Raw genomic sequence first — 24353 nt, forward strand, 5'->3', positions numbered from 1 at the left:
AGGACTTCCTTCTTTGCATCTTACATTCTGCAGAGGATATGGGAGGTAAATCTTAGAGCAAATGTCTCAGTATTTATTTTTCTGAAGATTTTATTTGTTGAATACAGTCACTAACATGTTAAGTACCAGTTTCTTCTTACTTAGAATTCCAAAATGGGTTTAGTAAGTCCTAGGTTGAGGAAAGAAGAGAGACACTTTAGTCAGAAAGTATGGGGGCAAGAGTTTTGGGCTTGTCTCCCGATGTTTAAAGAGAACAGCCTTCAGCCAGTCCACGGTTCTTATTTCCCTACTCTCAAACAAACAAGGTATGCCTCGGTTGGGCGTCATCCCGTGCACCAGAAGGTTACCAGTTTGATTCCGGGTTGCAGGCTCGATCCTGGTAGGGGGCATACAGGAGGCAGCTGATAGATGTTTAGTTCTTGCATCCATGTTTCTCTCCATCTCCCTTCCTCTCTGAAATCAGTAAAAAAAAAATTTTTTTAAGGTATTTTTTTTAAAAAACAGCCATGAAAAATAAATAAATGAGGGTATGGCTGTGTTCCCATAAATACTTAGCAAACAGCCCTAGCTGGTTTGGCTCAGTGGATAGAGCATCGGCCTGCGGACTGAAAGGTCCCGGGTTCGATTCTGGTCCAGGGCACATGCCTAGGTTGTGGTCTCGATCCCCAGTAGGGGGTGTGGAGGAGGCAGCTGATCAATGATTCTCTCTCGTTGATGTTTTTATCTCTCTCCCTCTCTCCCTTCCTCTCTGAAATGAATTTTTTTAAAAAAGAGTTCCCATTTAAAAAAAAAATACTTAGCAAACAGGCAAACTACAGAATTTGGCCCAGGAATCATAGTTTTCCAACCCCTACTCTAGATCCCTAAAATTCTATTTCCCCTTGGAAAAAAAAAAACAAAACTCGGTGCAGTGAGCTGGTTTTCATTCTCATGTATAGAAACAGATTGGGCAAACAATAAGAAAAGTAAAGAAGAGAAACTTTAAAGAATTAAAAGCACTTTTAAGTTAATTTGCAAACTAAAGACCTAAAAATGATTGGCTTTTCTTATTGGTCTCATGTTAGAATCCTTGGTTAATGTGTCATTGGTTTCTCTTATTGGTCTTATTTTAGAGTCCTTGGTAATTTTAATTTTATTTTGTAATCTAAAGACAAATGTTTCTGAACATTTTCTGTTGATAAGAGTAAAGTAGCTTTAAAAATGGGAAAACACATGGTTGGACCTTTTTTTAGGATCTAGTTTTCATAAAACTATTCTGGTTAAGTGTATAATGGCATATACCAAAAGTAAGTTAAAAAGTTACTGCTCATTCAGTTGGCTTTATATTCTGTTCTTGTCTGTTTTGTTTCTAGGTAATTGAATATAATCCCTCTCAGTGTCTGGATTGGTTGGCAGTGCAGACACCCCGAAATAAACTGGCACACAGCTGGGTCCTACAGAATATGGAAAACTGGGTCGAGAGGTTTCTTTTGGCTCACAATTACCCTAGAGTCAGGACTTGTAAGTCAAATATTCAGAATTTAACAAACCATTTGTTGTTCAAGTTTTCTTTCTTTGTTTTGTTGTAAGGTGACTACAATATGCCCATTGTTGTATAATTCAAATGCTCTTAAAGGTATTTTTTTTTTTAAAAGCCAAAGTTATATTAATATTTGGAAACCTGTACCAATGTTTTATAAATATCTATAGTGGTTTTGGTTTTTTAAGGATAGAAAAGTATGTCCTTTCTTAGGTGACATCACCATAAGCCATTTTTGTTTCCTTGCTTGATAGAGTGACAAAGCATGATTAGCATTAGTAAATAGAGTAAAGGGTCATAATTCTATCTTAAAAGCAATTTAAGAAGACTAAAAATAGCCCTAGCCGGTTTGGCTCAGTCGATAGAGTGCTGGCCTATGAACTGGAGGGTCCCAGGTTCAATACCTCTGTTGCAGGCTCCTCCCTGGCCCGTGTAGGAGGCAACCAGTTAATGTATTTCTCTCACATCGATGTTTCTCTCTGTTTTCCCCTCTCTCTTCTCTCTCTAAAAATAAATAATAAAAATAAAAATGAAGGCTAAAAATAAAGTAGTAATAAAGACATAAATTGAGGGAAAATATTCACTGAAATTATGGGCATTAAATGATAAACATCTTTTTTTTAACTTTTTAAAAAATATTTTATTGATTTTTCACAGAGAAGAAGGGAGAGGGACAGAGAGCTAGAAACATCAATGAGGGAGATCAATCAGCTGCCTCCTGCACGCCCCCTACTGGGGATGTGCCCGCAACCAAGGTACATGCCCTTGACCGGAATCAAACCTGGGACCCTTCAGTCCGCAGGCCAACACTCTATCCACTGAGCCAAACCAGTTCGGCAGATAAACATCTTTATTATATACATGCTGGAGGAGAATAAACAAAGATCTTGGAAGACAGAAGGACAAATAAAAAATATAGATGTTTCACAGAATAGGAAATTGTTGGTAAATAAACTTATATTATGTTGTCATGATAGTATTCAAAAAAATAAAAATCAAAGTAGTTAATATTTTAAAATTTTTCAATCATTAAAATCATTTGTTAGCTGTCTACTGAAAGGGCCTGGAATCAATGTCACTCTAGTAGCAACAAGCACATCGAATACCCAGATCTCTTTCATTCTTAAATGAAAGGAATCAGTTCCTTGAAGAAATGGCTGATTCTAGGACTGTGTCTGCGAACATACAAAATGAATCTGCATCATCTTGTAGATCCAGAAAGTATAGAAGTACTCAAAAGCCAAATTGATGGGGATATATCAAAGGGACATACAGTGGGGCCTTGACTTACGAGTGTCCCGACTAACGAGTTTTTCGAGATATGAGCCGTCTCTTGGCCGATTTTTTGCTTTGAGTTGCGAGTTATGAGCCAGCTTCAGATACCCCACCGCTAGGTGGCACAGCGAATGTCACAGTGAACGCCACAACATCAGCCCAGCATCACGTGTCTCACTCGTTCACTGTTGTTTTGACATCCGAGTAATTTGAGTTACGAGCTCTGTCACGGAACGAATTAAACTCGTAAGTTAAGGCCCCACTGTAGAACCAACCGGAAAGAGCTCCCAATGACCAAAGCTGGAACAATTTGAGTAAAAAAAGTAAATAATACATAGCGCTAGATTGTGACCCCAAGTATAAAATAAATATTCATGAGTCCATACTGATAAAAATAAATGACTAATTGAATGAATAAATGGATAAATGGAGAAGAGACAGATCTCCCAACCAGAATTTCAGATAATTTATGTCCCCAAGGAGGTGGAGTATATCTCCCCACCCCTTTTGTGTGAGCTTAGTGCCTTGTTTTCAAAAAGTAGAGTTTGGGGGATGGAGAAAATAATGAAGTAATGAAACTTGACAAATATTAACTTAGCCATGTGATTAAGGTTAACATCATCACTGAAGAGTTACATTTATATTACAGCATATACCCTTGATACAATGTAATGCAATGGTTACTGTACCTATGTGTGTGGCACAGTGTGGTCTTCTTCCCAAAAACCAATAACCTGAGTCTAAATGTGATAAACATCAGATAAACCCAATTTCAGGGTTATTCTACAAAAATGTCTGACCTCACACAGCCAGCGTGGCTCAATGGTTGAACGTTGACCCATGAACCAGGAGGTCACTGCCTTGATCCCCAGTAGGGGTCATGCAGGAGACAGCCAATCAGTGATTCTCATCATTGATATTTCTATCCCTCTCTCCCTCTCCCTCCTCTCTCTGAAATCAATAAAAATGTTTTTTAACCAGTTAACTGCCACACATCCAAAATGGAAACCATCCCCACATGCCATGATATTTTGAATGTAATTTTAAAAAGTCAATTTGTAATGAATATTATAAAAATAAATATATTACAATTCGGGTGTTCTTAAATATTTTCAGCTGAAAATTCTCACGAAAAATGATTTTAAAGTTGGTCAGGGGCTGCCACTTAGGGAAAACATTTTTTTTTAGATGTACATGGTGTGTGGGGAAGGTCCGCCACTTGCGTCTACAGATGCTTATGGTGTACAATAGGTTAAAAAAAACCACCTGACCTCAAAACTAGCAATGTCACCAAATGCACGGGAAGTCAGAGAAACTGTCACAGCCAAAAGTTGCTTAAGAAGACATGATAATTAAATGTACTGTATCCTAGAACCAGAATAAAAGAACATTAGGGCAAAACTATTGAAATCTAAAGTGTGACAGTTATGTGCCAGTGTTGGTTCCTTTAGTCACGACAAGTGTTCCTTAGTAATAATGGCTATTAACAATAGAGGAAATGGGGAGGCCGTGTATGGAGATTGTCTGTTCTACCTATTCTAAAATAAAATATTTGGGAAAAACACCTTTCATCATGGGTAGACATGGATTGGCATTGGTTCTCTGCTTATAGGCTTGCTTTTCTTGCCAATTTAGGTAACCCCACAGTAATGGGATATTTGTAAGAGCTGACACATATGCCGGTTGGCATTCGTGTCCCTCTACTGCCCAAAAAAGATTTTTGGCTAGCCATTACACCTAATGTTCATGACAGTGCTTAGGAAACGGCATTCTCATGCATTGCAGTTTCATTCTAAGTTAATATTGCCCTTATGAAAGGCAACTTAGCAGTATGTGATGAGATCCTTAAAATCTTTTTCCTTTTTAACTCAGTAATATCATTTCAGGATTCCAGTATAAGTAAGTCATCTAATATATGGATATCCAACCACATTATTTATAGTTGTGAAAAATTTAAAGCTGGATGTTCAGTTAGGAAATAAATTGTTGTAATGCATCATTTTTTTTTTAAGTATTGTGGTGGAGATTGTAGTAATATCAGAAAGCATTTTTTATATAACTTGAAAAAAGGGCCCAAGTATTTGAATAGAATGAAGATAACTTAGAATAAGAATTAGAATAACATATATAAAAGAAAGATTATAGAGAACTACTTTTATATCTTACAAAATAACTTTAAGGAATGACTAAGAATGTTTAGTTTAAGGAAGAAAAATTGAGACACGATAGGTGCCTTAAAGTAGTTGAAGAGCTGCCATATAGAAATGGAAGTAGATTTGCTCTAAGTTCAACTGACTTAAGGTGTTTTTTTTTAATCATGACTTTTCTTAGTTGCAGTTTTATACAAAAATTTATCAGAATGATACTTATATGCCAACTTTTTATATTTGACACACATATCAAATTGAGCCGTACTGATAATAGACTACTGATATCGGTGAAAAAATACATAGGAATGGAGTATTGTGCAGAAATAAATTTTAATTTATAATCTATAAACTAGATTACAATTAATTTTAGATATACTGACTTTCTTTGCTTTGACAGTACAATGGAAATTATCAAATTATTGATAAAATAGTGGGAGACAGAATTTAGTAGGTGTATTAAAAGTAGAGTTAAACTAAGTCATTAGAAGCCTTGAGGAGGCTCTGCAGTGACTGTTAGGAGCTCATGAGACTGACCTGGATTTGAATTCCAGTTGTGCCACCTATCTGTCTTATAAGGGGTAGTCTTACTATTTTTTAAGTCTCAGTGAAAGTAGGGATAACAAAAGTAGTGCCTGCTATATAAAGTTATGATGTTAAATAGTAAACATTCAATAAATGTTAGCAATTCTTGTTATTGTTTTACCATTATCATAATCATCGTTTCCCAAGGCTGATTATGGGCTTCTCCTCTTTATCTGTGTGGCCTTGGTCTTTGCTTTTCCAAGATTCAGAGTTTCCAATGCAATATGTCTTTCAAGTATACCTACCTCCAGGGTGGTTGTGAGGATTAAATGAGATAATATTTATAAAGTACGTAGCTAATTTCCTTGCGCATAGTAACTGCTTTTACAAATGGACTCAACTAATGAGTCATTAACCTCTCAGAATTATAGCATAGACTTAAGATTTTTCAGGTATGTTGAAGGAGAGATTCTTAATGTGCAAGATTAGCCTAGACTTTTAAATAAGATTTTCAAAGTTAATGTTCTAAAATTGGCATATATATGATCTTATGTATTACAAAGGACTTTTAAATAGATCTCATTCTGTCTTTATAATGTAAGTAAATTTTACCTATACCTATAAATTATTACAAAAGAATTTACTATTGCTTTGTAAAGAATAAAACTAAGACCCTAAAACATTAAATGGTTTGACCATGTTTATCAGCCTTATATAGGTCTTCTGGTTCCAAATATTGTGTTCTTTCTATTAAACCATATTGTTTCCTGAGAAGAAATGAAATGATAAAATAACTGGGAAAACTCTACATCTTGGGAAAGCTAAATGAAAGCAGTTTAAAGCTATTTTTGCTAATGTGATTATTGTCTCTACTTAAAAAAGAACAGTGACAGAATGGAAGATGTCAGTCTACATCATTCCTTAGGATCTTTCTCTGGGACTAATGATAGAGCAGAAAGATATTAAAAGAGATGTTCATGTCCCTTAAATTTTATTCACTTTAATTTTTAAAGGGAAGAATGGCTTTGTGTTTAATGACTACTCTTCAGTTTATTTTTTATATCTTGTAAGGACCTATCTGACAGGTGTGTTTTTTTTACATTTATAGCTGCAGCTTATCTTCTGGTGTCCCTTATACCAAGCAATTCATTCCGCCAGATGTTCCGGTCAACAAGGTCTTTGCACATCCCAACCCGTGACCTTCCACTCAGTCCAGACACAACAGTAGTCCTACATCAGGTCTACAACGTGCTCCTTGGTTTGCTGTCAAGAGCCAAACTTTATGTTGATGCTGCTGTTCATGGCACTACAAAGCTAGTGCCCTATTTTAGCTTTATGACTTACTGTTTAATTTCCAAAACTGAGAAGCTGATGTTTTCCACATATTTCATGGATTTGTGGAACCTTTTCCAGCCTAAACTTTCTGAGCCAGCAATAGCTACAAATCACAATAAACAGGCTTTGCTTTCATTTTGGTACAATGTGTGTGCTGACTGTCCAGAGAATATCCGCCTTATTGTTCAGAACCCAGTGGTAACCAAGAACATTGCCTTCAATTACATCCTTGCTGACCATGATGATCAGGATGTGGTGCTTTTTAACCGTGGGATGCTGCCTGCCTACTATGGCATTCTGAGGCTCTGCTGTGAGCAGTCTCCTACATTTACACGACAACTGGCTTCTCACCAGAACATCCAGTGGGCCTTTAAGAATCTCACACCCCATGCCAGCCAATATCCTGGAGTGAGTAAAATTGATAACTTATATCTGTATCCTCAAATTGATTGGAAATACCTGTTTTTCCCCTTTTGGGACATGGTGAGAAAATATGGGAGTATGGTCTAACTTTATTCTTTCTTAAGGACTTAACATATATTTGTTTTCTTGAAAACATAAAATGCTGTATGGTTATAAAATTTATAAGTGTATGGATAGTTTTTCGTAGGTTGATAATGAAATTTTCTCTAATGGAATTTACCTATTTTAATTTATGGTTTTGTAAATGTATCTTTCATATGTACCTAATGAAAAAAAGTTAGCTTTATGATACAGTTTTAATGAAGTGAATATTTTTATTTTGATATTTATTATCAAGGTCTATATGCTAAGCTAAGTTGTAAGCTAAATAATATTTTTATCTTTGCTGTAGTATTCCCTAGTATTTTTTTCTCATACTACATTGAAGTGAATGAAATGGTTAAATGTTCTATCAGAATACAAATATATTCGTGTAAATAGGATTTTTTTTCTCTGCAGACTATTTGTAGGTTTGATATTACATCTACCCCCAAACCCCCATCCCCATATAAGGCTGTCATTCCTGGATATTTCTTTTTATTGTCATCTCTTATTCTCTGTTGTCAATTGAAATTATACCAAGAGGGTTTAAGTCTGGGAAGGTGTTTGGAAGGGGAGTGCAGAAACCTTTTTAAGGCTATTGTGAACTCAGAGGCCACAAATTACTAATATGAGAAGTTGTTTGCTAAATAGGAAATGGTGGGAGTGGAGAGTAGACATTTTTCAAGACATTCAACATTTAAGAGTTAATCAAAAAATATAATGAAGGGTATTTTAAGGATTGGTATCCTTGAGTTACGTACTATACTTTTTTCCTGTTGAAAAAAAGGACCTTAACAGTTCTTTAGACATAATGTAGTGAATTGTTTATAATTTCTCACCTTGAAAGAACCTAATTTCCAGTGAAGAAAGTTAGAATGCCTATAATAAAGTGATTGTATTCAGTACAAAAAAAGAAAAACACATTCAAAACCAAGGCAATAAGAATACATAAGGAAAAGAATGAGAGAGTCTGCCTGACTTAGGAGTTAGGATAAGATTTATTGATTGAATCTTTTTTTTATCACATTCATATAAGTAATATTTGATTTCATTACTTAACATGTCCACAGTTAAATATACCTCTGAAGAGTGCTGCATGAGAATATCCCCTAATGTTTTTTTGCCCTGACATCAGTGAAATGTAACAGTTTTTATTGTAGAACTTATCTATTAAAGACTTCAATGAAAATGGTGCTTAAATCAATTTTTGCCAGGTAACTTGAACTGAGCATCCATCAGCCAAGAAAGATCATTCCAAATGTTGGCACCAAAGGGTTTTCTCAGAAATGGTCTTAATTGAGGGATGTAAAATTCTTGTGACAAAGTGATAATTTCTCACTTAGTAAAGAAAAGGTGGTAAAGGTTTGTTGTAGCATGTCTCTGAATGCACATTTGAAGTTACAAAACCTGGTTTTGAAACAGTATTAAGACTAAAAATGAACTATCTTAACTTGCAGTTTTTAATCTTCCTAAAATTATATTTTGAGATTTGCACTAAATGAATTATATATGAAATTTTAAAAATAGAATTCATTGCTAATTTTATAACCATTCTTGAATGTTACTGTAACTGAACTCATTTGTGTAATTGTAAGGGCTGGCTAATGAGTATAACATCTAGAATGAGAAGCACACATTCTAAAACGTTGTAGGGTTAAAAGATCACCGTGATGTTTATTTGCCCTTTTTAGGCAGTGGAAGAACTATTTAACCTGATGCAGCTGTTTATAGCTCAGAGGCCAGATATGAGAGATGAAGAATTAGAAGATATTAAACAGTTTAAGAAAACAACCATAAGTTGTTACTTGCGTTGCTTAGATGGCCGCTCCTGCTGGACTACTTTAATAAGGTAAAAAGATGGTTTGTGGGGGTGTTTTGTTTTTGTTTTTCCAACTGAGATGATGGGCACCATACTTCTGACAATTTAAGTTATAACTAAACGTTTACCAACTCTGTAAGGTTATTGGGGGAAGCATTTATGTGTTTAGTCACCATGAAGAATTTATATTTTGAAAGCTGATGAGCTACTTTTGAGCAGGTTTTGTTTTTGTTTGGTTTTAGATTGTCTGTGTTTTGTCAAAATGATAGAACCTTAAGGTCGAAAGGAACCTTAATAGACAGTGTTCTACTTAAAGCTTGACACTTCCCTTCTGACAGTCATCCAAATTATGCTTGAACAGTTCTGTTCTAGAGGCCTCCAGAAATAGTTTTTTTCATCTTTGAATGAGTCTCACTGTTAATGTTTTTCATTTGTTTAGCCCTATCTTTTTAAACTAGGAATTAGGAAAATAACAAATCATGACCTTTATAATTAATCAGAGCAAATTAAAATCCAGGTTAATTTCTTAAAAATTCATCTATATCCTATATAATAAAAGAAACATGCAAATTAGCTGCCCCCCCACTATGCTGAAGCCACGCCCGCCAGCCAATCCGAGTGACTATGCAAATTATCCGACAAAGATGCCAGTTAATTTGCATACACAGGTGTCAAGCGCCCCAGGAGGTGACGGTGGCCGTGGCCATGGGCTCCTAGGACTTTCGCTGGCCCCGGGAGGCGAGGCCATAGCGATGCCCGCAGGCTCCCAGGACTTTCGCTGGTCAGGGAGGTGCAGCCACCCGTGCCTAGCCGCGCCCATGGACTCCCAGGACCTTGCCAGCAGAGAGCGGGAGGTTTGGAGGACTTAGCAGAGCAGGAGACTGCTGGACATAGAGCAGAGCAGGAGACTGCTGGACATAGAGCACAGCGAGAGGGTGGCTTGGAGGGCGCAGCTCCCTCTGTCACCCCAGCTTCCTCATCACAGCTGTGGAAACTGGCAACAAGGAGGAGGAAGTCCCACCCCCACAAAATCAGCCATTGGTCAGACAGCTCTCAGCGGCCTGATAGCCAGGATTCTCATTTGCCTGCATCTCAGACCTTGATAGTAAAGAGGTGGGACAATGTCTAAAGAACAACAGTTGATACAACATAGGTTTGCAGCTGAAAGATGCGGGCGTTATCGACAGAAAGTGTCTGCAGAGCAGCATGCGTCTGATCTTGAAAGAAGGCGGTGCCTGCAGCAGGATGTATCTGAACAGCTACTGGAAAAATGTTGCTCTGATGCCAAAAACACGTGTTATCGACGGAAAATGTCTACAGACCAACGTACCTTTGAAGTTGAAAGAAGGCGGTGGTGATGACAGAATATGTTGAGAGAACATTCATTAACAAGTACTACCAATATCGGTAGGAACTGCCTTCTCAGCAAAAATGGAGTACATGAAGATGCAATCCTCGAACATAGTTGTGGTGGAATGACTGTTTGATGTGAATTTTGCCTATCACTCAGTTTCTCAGATGAAAAACGATCTGATGGGAAATTTACTCGATATTGTAGCAAAGGGAAAGTCTGTCCAAATGATACACATTTTCCAGATTACCCGGTGTATTTAAAAAGATTAATGACAAACTATTCTGACAGTAAAAATATCATGGAAAATACCCATCCCATAAATAGTTCCTTTGCTTTTGCTTCCATGGGTGCAAATATTGCATCGCCATCAGGATATGGGCCATACTGTTTTAGAATACACGGACAAGTTTATCACCGTACTGGAACTTTACATCCTTCGGATGGTGTTTCTCGGAAGTTTGCTCAACTTTGGATACAGCCGAAGCTACAAGTAAAAGATTAGCAATGCTAGAAAACCAGGGCTGCTCAGAAAGACTCATGATCAACATCAACAACCTCATCCATGAAATAAATGAATTAACAAAATCGTACAAGATGCTACATGAGGTAGAAAAGGAAGCCCAATCTGAAGCAGCAGCAAAAGGTATTGCTCCCACAGAGGTAACAATGGCAATTAAATACGATGGCAACAGTGACCCAGGTAGATATAATTCTCTCCGTGTAACTGAGGTTACTGTCATATTCAGAAATGAAGATGGAGAACCTCCTTTTGAAAGGGACTTGCTCATTCATTGTAAACTAGATCCCAATAATCCAAATGCCACTAAAATGAAACAAATCAATATCCTGTTTCCTACATTAGATGCTATGACATATTTTATCCTTTTTCCACATGGTGAACAAGGCTGGGAACAGATATTGCATTAAGACTCAGAGACAAAAAAAAAAAAAAAAAAAGACTCAGAGACAACAGTGTCATCGACAATATTACTAGACAAAATGTAAGGACACGAGTCACACAAATGCAGTATTATGGATTTCATCTCTCTGTGCGGGACACGTCCAATCCTATTTTAAAGCAGGAAAATTAACTCAACAGTTTATCATGGATTCATATTCAAAAATGGAGGCCAATCAGATAAATTTCATCAAAGCAAACCAATCTAAGTTGAGAGTTGAAAAATATGGTGGTTTGATGGATTATCTCAAATCTAGATCTGAAAAGAACAATGTGCCGATTGGTAAAATGATAATACTTCCATCATCTTCTGAGGGTAGTCCCAGAAATATGCAGCAGCGGTATCAGGATGCTATGGCAATTATAACGAGGTATGGCAAGCCCGATTTATTCATAACCATGACATGCAACCCCAAATGGGCAGATATTGCAAACAATTTACAATGCTGGCAGAAAGTTGAAAACAGACCTGACTTGGTAGCCAAAGTTTTTAATATGAAGCTGAATGCTCTTTTAAATGACATCTGTAAATTCCATTTATTTGGCAAAGTAATAGCTAAAATTCACGTCATTGAATTTCTGAAACGCGGACTGCCTCACACTCACATATTATTGATATTAGATAGTCCAAATTACATTCCTCTAATTAATTCCCTTTCGATGTGCACAAATTTCATGCACCGGGCTACTAGTATTACAATAAGATTTGGAGGTGATGTCCTTTATTAGGGACATTTCTTGGCAGTACATTCTTGAATACTGTAATAACTTTTTAAATTTTTTTAGATTAAACTTATTGGGGTAACATTGGTTAATAACATCATACAAATTTCATGTGTATAGCTTTATAATACATTTGTATACTCTATTGTGTGCACACCACCCAAAGTCTAGTCTCCTTCTGTCACCATGTCACCTTTATTACCCCCTACACCCCTTACGGAGTTTGTTTTTTTTTGTTTGTTCATAGTGTTGAACACTCTAGTACCTTAAGCTATTAACCCAAGATAAAGTTATTTCACATTATCTTCAGAAAACTTTCAATTTGGATCTTTATTAATACACTAAATGCTTTCGCCAGGACTCTTTAAAGGAAATTTTTAAATGTTGGCATTAATTTTGAATATATTGGTTTCCCAAGATTTACTACTTAAAGTTTTTATTTTCAATAAAAGATTTGGAGCTTTCTTAATTCTTTCTTTTGAAAAAGGAAAGATAACATTTTGTCAAAGTGCAAGGATTTCCAGTCATACTATATAACAGCAATTTTCAGTACCTAATAATGGAATTAGGTCCGCTAACAAGAATAATAACTGCTTTTGATAATTATATAAATTATTTTTAAGGCTACCATATGTTTTTGTTTGTTTGTTTTTTGTTAATCCTCACCCAAGGAGATGTTTCCATTGATTTTTAGAGAGAGTGGAAGGGAGGAGGAGAAGAGAGAGAGAGAAACATTGATGTGAGAGAGACACATCAATTGGTTGCCTCCTACATGCACCCCAACTGGAATCAAACCTGGGACCCTTCAGTCTGCAGGCCTATGCTATCTCCACTGAGCCAAACTGGCTAGGGCCACCATATGTTTTTAATGTTTTTCCCGTCATGTTTCTCTTTTTTCCCAATTACCACCTAATGAGTGATTTGATAATACAAGTATATATTATTGTTCAGAACTTAGCATAATCTCAAAGATAAACCCATTATAAAAAATAAGCATTTTTTTGTACTGAAACTTTCAAAATATTCTTATTACATCTCTCTTCTACCATTGTGGATAATTAAGAGCAGACTAGATACTGTTAGACATAACTTTCCTTTAAGTTACTTAGAGGGTTTCGTATTTAATATTATCTCCTTTTATTGAATTACTAAGAAATAGATGTAGTAGTCTCTTTTCTATTGGTAGGAATGTAGAGAGCCTAAATGACAATATACTTCTGGTTTTGTTTTGTGTTTTTAATGAGCAAAGTGTTCTATTCTGATTCAGAATTCTCAAATTAGACTTTATGTATTCTTCCAGTGCCTTCAGAATATTATTAGAATCTGATGAAGACAGGCTTCTTGTTGTATTTAATCGAGGGTTGATCCTGATGACTGAGGTAAGTATTTTGTAGATTTATTTCATTTTAATTTTCTCACCAAGACTTCTCGTTTTGTGGATAGTTAGAGTTTATGGTAGACTGTTTCACAGCTATTTAGATTTTAATTATACCAATCAGTAGATGCTAATTAATATTCAGAGAATAATTAAGTCACAATTTTTAGGGAACTATTTACTTTTTCCATAGTAATTCCATACTTTCCCCCTCAATTTGTATTTGGAACAACCACTTGAAATAGAATAGTTTTATGCATTTTATTAAAAGGCACAGTTTCTAAAGAGCTCACTTATTTGATAGCGTTAAGAAACTGAGCTTAGCATAATAGAGAAAGCTAGTGAGATTGTGACAGGTGGTTAAAATCAGCCATTCATTCTTCCCATAATTCTTGAACATTCTTGCTTTGAGATGATTTTAAGACCATAGAGGTCTATTGTAACCTTTAGTCTACTGATGGAGATAAGATGAAAGATATATGCCATGGGTACCATGTGATTAGGAGGTAGGGTGGTTTTTTTCCAGAAAATGGTATGGCAGAATAGGAATACAACATGTTTGAAACTACGTTGAAGAATTTGGAGTTGGAATGATAAATGACTTAATTGGCACAGAGGCAAGAAAGTTTTGGTCGTATTTGAGAAATGCCAACTTTTCTGTTTGGCTAAAACAAAAGGTAAATGAAAGAGCAGTAGTGAGAATTTCATTCAGCAGATATCTGAATGTCTTCTCTGCCAGGCTTTGTGCTAGGCACTGTAGTTACTGTCTTCACAGTCTACAGGTTAAGTGTCGCACAAGTACGTCGTTCAGATTATGTACTGCCACAGATTCTAGGCCAGGGGTAGGCAAACTTTTTGACTTGAGGGCCACAATGGGTTCTTAAACTGGACCGGAGGGCCGGAACAAAAGCATGGATGGAGTGTTTGTGTGAACTAATATAAATTCAAAGTAAACATTATTACATAAAAGGGTATGGTCTTTTTTTTTTTAGTTTTATTCATTTCAAACGGGCCGTAGTTTGCCCACGGCTGTTCTAGGCCATGAATTTTGAACTGATTTGAGAGGATTAGAAAAAAGATGCTTTGGTGTAAAGGAAGTGGGGAAAAAAATCTAAGGGTTTAATTAAACTAATATAGTTAAAGGAGTTAATAGATTTAACAAGCCAGTACTTATATATATAAAAGGCCGATATGCTAAGTGTCCATCCGGGTTATGACGTCACATAACAATGCCCAGCTTCCTCTCCCTCACGACTAGCCTCCTTGGAGTTTCTTCAGCCCAGGAACTCAACTTGCTTTATAGCCTGGTGGAAACATTTTACACTGTAACCAGATGTTTGTGCCTCATCTCATTTGATCCTCACAGAAGTCCTGTAGTATGTAGATAGGAGACTCGGTGGAATCCTATTTTCTTTCATTAGCCGGAAAACGGAGATTTAGAAAGCTGAGAAACTTGACCCAACTTGAAAAGAAGTAAGAAATGGTGGACCTTGAAAATACTTCAGGTTTTCTCACTGCGCAGAATATAGTCAAACACTGTTGCAGTTAAATATTTCACCCTTTATTCTCCCTGCGTGATCTACAATAATAATTTGCTTCGTGTTGATATTTACTGCTGTGTTGCTGACAATTACCTGAAAGAGAAGTGCTTCACTGGGCTGGAAAAGTTTAGCTAAATCAGAAAGTAGGTCTAATTAAGCAAGTTTATTCTATATATATAAAAGGGTAAGTTGACTCACACATGCGTGATACAAGTAAAGCTCTCCCTGGCGCCAATTACACATGTGTTTCTGTCATTGTCAATCGTGAATTCGGTTGACACTTCTATTATAAAGGGCGAATAGCAATATTAAAATATTTCTTCTAATGAATTTCCTTTTAATGTGCACAAATCTGTGTACCGGGCCACTAGTGATGAAAGAAATTCCTACCCTTTTGAGTTCTTTTACCTCTTTCTCTGAATATAGCTGACGACTATGTCACCATTTTCTTTCTTCAGAAGCCATGCTATTCTCCCTAATCTTCATGTTGTTGCCTGCTGCCTTATACTCTCTAAGGCTTGCCATCTTAGAGCAAACAGTAACAAAAAGAAGAAAAATCTGATTAAACAAATTATTTCTTCACACTAAAATGTGTACACAAAATATGAGGGCTCTGAAGTGTGAGGACTGTTTTATATTTTAAAAGAGCTGAAAGAGAGAATTTGACTTTTAGATAAAAAACATATACATTTTCTTTGTGTTTGATTGCATATACATAGTCTGAGCCTGAAAACATCTGTCTAGAATGAGCTCTACAATTTTGTGGCTCAATAAAGTAAAAATGAAGTTTTCCATTTTTTAAATCACTTGTAGTCATTCAACACACTGCACATGATGTATCATGAAGCCACCGCTTGCCATGTGACTGGAGACTTAGTAGAACTTCTGTCAATATTCCTTTCGGTATTGAAGTCTACACGTCCATATCTTCAGAGAAAAGGTTTGGCTATTCCTCTCTTTTTTTGTTTTTTTTTGTTTTGTTTTGTTTTTATTGTTGTTAGTTCATCTGTTAAAGAATAAAATAAGGCGTTTAAACCTCATGCTTCAGAGAATTTGTTTTTATCTCCAGTTACAGAAGATGGGGCTGTTGCTAGTCAAAAGGAAATGCTTATCATGACCTCTTGATATAAGATTGGAGTGCTCTTATTTTCTTTATGTCTACCCCCACAATAGTCAGGCGTGTTAAGATGTAGGAGACTGGGAAACATTTCCAGCCACTAACAACATGAGTATAACAACATGTGAAGGTTCTCTAAGCATGAACTTCATGGCTTAGATTAGATCATTTTAGTTTCAAGAGAAATAACTATAAAAATATCTCTTGTGTCCCTGTAATATAATGTCAACTCTGAACTTCATATAAATTTCTAGAAAATAGGGTATATTCATCACTAAAATATGTACTTTAAGAAATCTAGCAGGTTTAATAGTAGTAGCCATCGGATGAAAACAGTCATAGCTTTTACCCAAGATGTTTATGTAATTAATATGAGTTTCTTAGTGTTAGTATTCTGTAGTTTATATAGAAAATAATTGAGGGGGTTGATCTCAAGTGGCATATTTATGTGTGTTTTTGTATTTGCAGATGTGAAACAAGCATTAATTCAGTGGCAAGAGCGAATTGAATTTGCCCATAAACTGTTAACTCTTCTTAATTCCTATAGCCCTCCAGAACTTAGAAATGCCTGTATCGGTAAGTAACTTAGAAACCCTAGTGAAAGAACATTTTTGTGGGACTATTTTTCTATAAGATGTGATGTTCTGTAGGGTTTAGAAAGACATTTGTACTTTTTACCAGTATGTATAACTTGCAATAGCCAACAGGTCTTAAAGAAAATCAAATTTTATTTCTTAACATGCCAATAATTACCTTTATGATCATAGTCTGGTCACTTAATATATCTGGGCTATTTGACCTTAGGTTATCTCTAGATCTCTTGCTCTGAATATTCTGTCCTATAGAAGCAAGATAGAATCATGCAAATGTTTACAAAGTAGAATTGACATTGTAAAGGGTTGTGATTATTTCACTGTGAGCTCTTTTGCCTAAAGATACTTCTTAGTAGTTGTTCATAGACTCCTAACTCCTAAGTATTTTACCTTTTTATTGATTGCATATTAATAATAAAATAATTTGTGCCTGTTAAAGGACCCCCTCATTTTAAATTTATATTGAATTTTTAAAAAATATATATTTTATTGATTTTTTACAGAGAGGGAGAGAGATAGTTAGAAACATCGATGAGAGAGAAACATCAATCAGCTGCCTCCTGCACATCTCCTACTGGGGATGTGCCCACAACCCAGGTACATGCCCTTGACCAGAATCGAACCTGGGACCCTTCAGTCCGCAGGCCGACGCTCTATCCACTGAGCCAAACTGGTTTTGGCTTATATTGAATTTTTACTACTTTAGAAGCCACTTTAAATCTTTAGATACTATAACTGCTTATAACAGTTTCTCAAAATAACATGAATAATGAACTGGCTGTCATGTGTAGCAGTCAGTCTTAGCAGGCATTGGCCTGACGGTCTGTGGAATTACTGGCCTATGACTCTCCAGCAAGAGGAGAGAGGCGCATGGTGGTAATCTTGCCAGAATCTCTCCCAGTTGCCTGTCGTCATGAGCTTGACACTTATGTGATTAGAAGATGAGAGTCAGTCCAGCCAGCACCATGAAACATTAAAAGTAGATTAAGGATTATTCCTTATATCTGAAGAACTTTGAACCTTACTTACATTTCTTAATATGTTTCTTTGGTTGATTTTATGAAAACAATGTGCATTAAATATTTCCCTCAGTGTACTCTCCATGATGCTTCTCTTGAATAAATAATATACAAATAAATAGTTTTAAATTTTAGTATCTAAATGATAGCCCTTTTGTGGTTAGTAAATCTGCTGATCCAGTTTTGATTGAGCATTAGACATGATTTCTCCCAGTGTCAGGAGCTAAAACAGTTTTATACCCATTAAAACTTTCCAGCTGCCACACTGCAACTAGTCACTCCAAACGGGTTTGTGAGTTTGAAAGTAACAGGTAGACATACTCCAGTTTTTTAATAGCCAAATTGTGTTCTTATTTTCAGATGTCCTCAAGGAACTTGTGCTTTTGAGTCCCCATGACTTTCTTCATACTCTGGTTCCATTTCTACAACACAACCATTGTACTTACCATCACAGTAACATACCAAGTATGTATTCATCTAGCCCAGTCCTTGAATATGGTTGGCATTTAATCTTCTGCACACTGAAACATGGAGATTTATTTTTTCCATTTATTCTTATTGTACACTTTTAATGTCTTAGTGTCTCTTGGACCTTATTTCCCTTGTCGAGAAAATATCAAGCTAATAGGAGGGAAAAGCAATATTCGGCCTCCGCGCCCTGAACTCAATATGTGCCTCTTGCCCACAATGGTGGAAACCAGTAAGGTATGTTGGGATGCCAGGAAAACCATGTTTCTATAGTACACAGTAATTTGAAATTTCCCCTCTGGCAGTTAAGAGTATATTAGACTTAAATGACCATTTTGTGGATCCTAAAAAGATTAGACTCATTTGGACTTTTCCTTATAGTGCTCAGAAATTTTGGTTTAATATTTGCAAAATCAACAATAAGCACAAGTAGTAAGTTTTTTTTCCCCCCTTAAAAATACCTTAATGGAAAACCTTATTAGTGTTTGTTACTAGGCCAAATTATAATTGGGTCATGTATATCTAAACATGAAAAGTCAAGTTAGGTACTTACTACTATTTAAATTCACGTAATCAGTGACTTCTCTTACCTTTAATTATAATCCTTTGACCTAAGCTTTGTATCACAATTGATAGATTTATCATTTGTAGTCTTGACTTTTGTACTCTAACGCTTACTCTAAAAATAATACTAATTTTAAATTATGGAGAAAAGGTACAGGATAATTTGTTTTAGTTTCAACATTTTTTAAACAATTTTCCCACTTACCTTTCTTCACCCCACTTCATTCACACTCTCCCTTGCCCACTATCTTTGTATCTTAAATATACTTGAGTTTTTATAAGATAAACTATAAAAATAATTAACCCTATAGTAACCATTACAAAAATAATTTGGAATCTATTTCAAAAATAAAATTTAATCCTTCTTGATTATATGTCTATAGAGTGAAAGTATCACATTTTAAAATCTTATAGTAATTTTACTTTATTAAAGTATGTAGAAATAATGGGTAATTTTAATTGACAGCATTTGCACACTGAAAATAAACTTGTGACAATTAAGATCTTAATAACCTTAATAGAAACTTGGAAATTAAAACTAGATTCTTATAGATTTTAAATATTTAATCAGCTTTTTAGTTAAATTTATTACATTTGCACAAAATATGCTCTTTAATTTATTATACAATTTAAGTGCAACCATTTTATCATCTTTAACCTTCAGGGCAAAGATGACGTTTATGATCGTATGCTGCTAGACTACTTCTTTTCTTATCATCAATTCATCCATCTATTATGCCGAGTTGCAATCAACTGTGAAAAATTTACTGAAACATTAGTTAAGCTGAGTAAGTATAAAAGATGAGCAGTAAATTCCACTGAATTATTTTAAGCCCTTAGCCATTCAGGAAGGGGAGGAAAAAAATGAGACAATCCTTTTTTTATTTTTTAAAGTGAATGTTTAAAAATATTAATTATTCTTGGGAATATTTTTATTTTTATTAAGAAAACACCAACTTACTGGTTTCCATTGAATAGTTCTGCCCAGAGTTTCAGCTGGCCTATACAGGAGTGTCGAGTAGGGCTGCTCACTTTTGTACGTAGAAGCCCATGTCCTCCTCCATCTGCCCAGCAGAATTGAAAAACAAAAACTGTTCTGCTTAGGGAGACAGGCTTATTTCCCCAGCCCTGATCTTGAGGGTAAGTTGAGATCTATAGTGCCAGCTGTGCTTTGGAGCTGGTAACACCAAGAGCAAGCTGACTGGGCTTGCTAGGGTGAAGCAGAGGTGCATATATGAGTAAATTAGGAGGTAAGTCTCATAAAATAGAGAGGTGAGTAGAAAGGGAAATTTGAAAAGGAATATGTGAGAAATAGAAAACAAAACCATCAGTGAATGAGTAAGGGGGAAGAAAATGCCAATTAATAAGTAATATTGTCTTTCCAAGGATATGCCTGAGAGCTGTTAGAGCTGTTAGAGAATGCTCCCTTTGGGTGACATTTTTTAGCTGATAAGTCTTTGGAAGACATGTAGCCCTCATCTCAGGACCTCCAGAGTTCCCAGGGTCTGTGTGTCTTGCTTCTTTAGGGATGGTCCAGGATCCTCTCCAGTGTTTTGTAGTTTTATTTCAGAGCATGGGAAATAAAATACTCATGGAATTATCACGCAGGTCAAGAAATAGAATGTTACCACACATTATTATAATTATAACCCTATAAGTCCCCTTGTGTTTCTTCTCAATCACAACCCCTTCCTTTCTTGGAAAAGGTTTTGATCCATTATAGGTAGGGCAAAAGATGTGAACCTATTTTAGGTTTCATTATCTAAGAAGAAGGAAATGGTAACAGCTGTCAGGGATAATTCCTCTTCAGAAAAACCACCTTATTGGTAAGTGATTAGAGCATCTTCAGATTTGAAAGGCTGTTCCTTCCACCTGTTATCATTAGCTGAATATATATGTAGCTGAGGTGCCAACATGGTGGTGGGAGGGGTGTGGATATGCTCAGATTGGCCATTTTATGATTGCACAGTTGGGTTGTGGCACTTGGTAAAATGCTAAAACGTAGCAGCAGCAGTGATCAGATGTAAGATAATATCCAAGAGTTCTAGTAACACAGCCTTGCTCCCAGATAAAGAGGGGACTTATAAAGATGCTGACCTTAAAAAAAGTTCTTGGTAATTGTGTTCATGTGTTTTTTACCAAAAATTATGTGAGGAGCTATTTTAGCTACTTGAACAGCTCTGACCAAATATTGAATGTTCTTTCCTGTTTGGAACTGTTTCTTATCAACACAAATATACAGTTTCAAGGACATTATATATGGAGGGAAGCAGGAGGAGGGAGGAAAACGACAACTCAGACATCCACATTAGCTGACTCAGCTTTCATAATATTTTATACTCTTATTACTATTAAAACCATGAAGTACTCTTTATGCTGTCTCATGGTATTTAGTTCTCTACATATGCATTATTCTATAGAACTTTTTACAAGGATGGAAATATTCTCCAATTGCATCACCATGCATAATATGATAGCCACTAGTCATATGTGAGTGTTGAGAACTTGAAATGTGATTAAGGAACTGATTTTTTATTTTATTTTAACCAAATTAAACTTAAAGAGCTGGATGTGGCTGGTGGCTACAGTATTAGAATAGCACATTGGCTGGTGTCTTACAACTAATTGATCACAGCCAGTTATAGATTTCTTTGCTCCTTTTCCACTCCCACTGCTTCACTTGACTAGTCTAAACTAGCCTAAAAAAAAATAATAATAATAGCACAGCTCTAGATAGAAACCAAAGCCTTCACAAATTGAGCAGGATAGAAATTTTTCATGGTTATATCTTACTTAATGCAGGAAATTGGATGTGAAATAAGACAAAAACCTAAAGACATTGCTTTCCTTGTGCCTCGTATAAATGGAGAGATTATGTCTCAGTGTTTGAAGGCAACTCCTTTTTCCAGCTGATGTAATTATTTCCAGGAGAGGCACCTAGGAAAGAGCTTGAACAAAGCAAAGCCCACATTAATGACTGTAATGGGAAGCAGAGAGTTGAGTTTTCATTTATATAATTTCTTCAAAAAATTATATTTGACAACAAGGAGAGGAAAGGGTAAGTTTAAGTTGGTTGTGTTCTTAATCATTTGAGTCTTGAGGTTAGATGGTCCAAGGGCCAGAATATTGTGACCAGCAATAATAGGTGGGATTGTCTCAAGACCTATATTGGATTGCAAGTCATTGAATTAAAGTCTTTGTGGTAATTTTCACATGGGTAACTGAGCAGATTTTAAGATTATTAGGGGATAAAAAGGAATTATATAATAACTATCGATTAGAATTGCAGGGGATAGAGTTGCAAGTACTAAATCGTAAACAAAGGGAGGGTGGAAGTACTTTTGAAGTGAGGACAGTCAGGTATGGGGTTAGAAGAGACAGAAGTGGGAAGAGAATTCAAGAAGGGTGAACAAGCTGTTGACTGCCATGTGAAATAACTGTCTGAAACCACAGTATTTTGATACTTTACTATAGCGGAGTTTAGCTAGAAAAGTTCTGACAGAGGGACTGGCACTGTTGATTTCTAAATACTTACTAAAGATACAGTAATTTTGTTTTTTAGTATTTACTAAATATGTAGTTCACAATTCAAAACAATATCAGGTACACATCATAGCACTCACAGCCTCCTACCACTTTTTATTCACTTTTTGTTTATCCCTTTTTTGCATAAAAACAGCAAGTACGGGTCTATTTTTTCCCCCCTTTCTTTTTTTTTTTTTTTTATATATTTTATTGAGTTTTTACAGAGAGGAAAGGAGAGAGATAGAGAGTTGGAAACATCGATGAGAGAGAAACATCGACCAGCTGCCTCCTGCACACTCCCCACTGGGGATGTGCCCGCAACCAAGGTACATGCCCTTGACCGGAATCGAACCTGGGACCTTTCAGTCCGCAGGCCGACGCCCTATCCACTGAGCCAAACCGGTTTGGCTCCCCCCTTTCTTAAATAAAAATATACTATAATGATTAAAACCATGTGATGCAGATACAGAAATACACAGGCAGAACAGTGGGAAACAGGTTCAAAAACAAATATAAAGATATACGAGGACACATCAGATCAATGGTGAATTGGTGGTATTGAGATAGTCATCTGGGAGAAGGTGGGAAGCCTTGAATACCTGCTTCATGCCTTAGACCAGTGGTTCTTTAAATAGAGTTCCTCATGTTGTGACCCAACCATAAAATTATTTTTGTTACTACTTCATAACTGTAATGTTGCTACTGTTACGAATCGTAATGTAAGTATCTAATATGCAGGATGGTCTTAGCCAGGGGTGGGCAAACTTTTTGACTCGAGGGCCACAATGGGTTCTTAAACTGGACCAGAGGGCCGGAACAAAAGCATGGATGGAGTGTTTGTGTGAACTAATATAAATTCAAAGTAAACATCATTACATAAAAGGGTACGGTCTTTTTGTTTTTAGTTTTATTCATTTCAAACGGGCCCACGGCTGTCTTAGGCAACCCCTATGAAAGGGTCGTTTGACCGCCAAAGGGGTCGCCACCCACAGCTTGAGAACCGCTGCCTTAGACCAAAATGTATTACAGGAGGATTAATGATTTAATTGTGAAGAGTAAAATCATAGAAATGTTAGAGATTATATAGATGCCACCTTGAGATTTGAAAGACTCAGGAAACAAAACCCAGAAACAATAAGAAATTGAAAATTTTGTCTACATAAAAATACTATATAATTTTTAAAATGCCATAAATTGAATGAAAATACAAAGAAATAATGGGAAAAATATTTGCATTTGTAACAGATAAATGGCTAGTATGCCAAATAACAGAGTGTTTAGGATTCCGTATGATGGTAAAGAATATAAAGTAAAATAAACAAAAACCATGAATAGGCAGTATACACACACACGCATGCACAGTACATATGAAAAGTAGTCCGAACTTCATAAATAAAGAAAGCAAATAAGAATTTCTCTTTTTTCCAACTATGAGTTAAAGTTTAGATAAAACGCATGTGGGGAAAAAGATCTTATAATGGGGTCATTTGGAGAGGCAATTTGGCATCAACTTAGATCTAGAAAGTCACTCATAAGTGTGTACAACAATATACATAAGATGTTTATTTTCACTTAGTTTGTACTAAGTAAAAATTGGGAACAATCCAATGTCGCTTAATAGGAGCTTTGTTAAATAAACCAAAGTTTATCTAGCCTTTAAAATAAAGATGGGAATTGACTGTGGATTATGTGAAAAAAATAAATTGGAAAACTATGCAGACAGAATGTGACATTTGAAACCAATTTTTTAAAAGATTTTTTAAACTGATTTTTTTTTCCATAGAGAGGGGGAGAGTTAATGCGTTTTTATTGATTTCAGAGAGGAAGAAATAGGGGGAGAGATATAGAAACTATCAATAATGAGAGGGAATCGTGAATTGGCTACCTCCTGCATGCCCCCTACCAGGAGATGGAACCTGCAACCGAGGCCTGTGCCTGACCTTTCAGTACTTGGAAGGACACTTAACTGACAGCCTCGCTGGCCTGGGCTGA

The 24353-nt window shown here is 36.0% G+C and overlaps 1 protein-coding gene across 1 annotated transcript in view; it reads left to right on the top strand.

Moving 5' to 3' along the window:
- USP34 (ubiquitin specific peptidase 34) overlaps positions 1–24353 on the top strand; it is a 213680-nt gene that overhangs the window by 179212 nt on the left and 10115 nt on the right. Inside the window, 10 exon segments of the mRNA XM_015557870.1 lie at positions 1–45; positions 1353–1500; positions 6575–7209; positions 8997–9154; positions 13460–13538; positions 15889–16015; positions 16661–16768; positions 18165–18269; positions 18385–18509; positions 19501–19624. The exon segment at positions 1–45 is cut by the window's left edge and continues 3 nt beyond it. Of these exon segments, the coding sequence (XP_015413356.1) occupies positions 1–45; positions 1353–1500; positions 6575–7209; positions 8997–9154; positions 13460–13538; positions 15889–16015; positions 16661–16768; positions 18165–18269; positions 18385–18509; positions 19501–19624 (1654 nt within the window).

This window comes from Myotis davidii, unplaced genomic scaffold, assembly GCF_000327345.1.
Source record: "Myotis davidii unplaced genomic scaffold, ASM32734v1 scaffold6, whole genome shotgun sequence".
NCBI classification, from domain to species: domain Eukaryota; kingdom Metazoa; phylum Chordata; class Mammalia; order Chiroptera; family Vespertilionidae; genus Myotis; species Myotis davidii.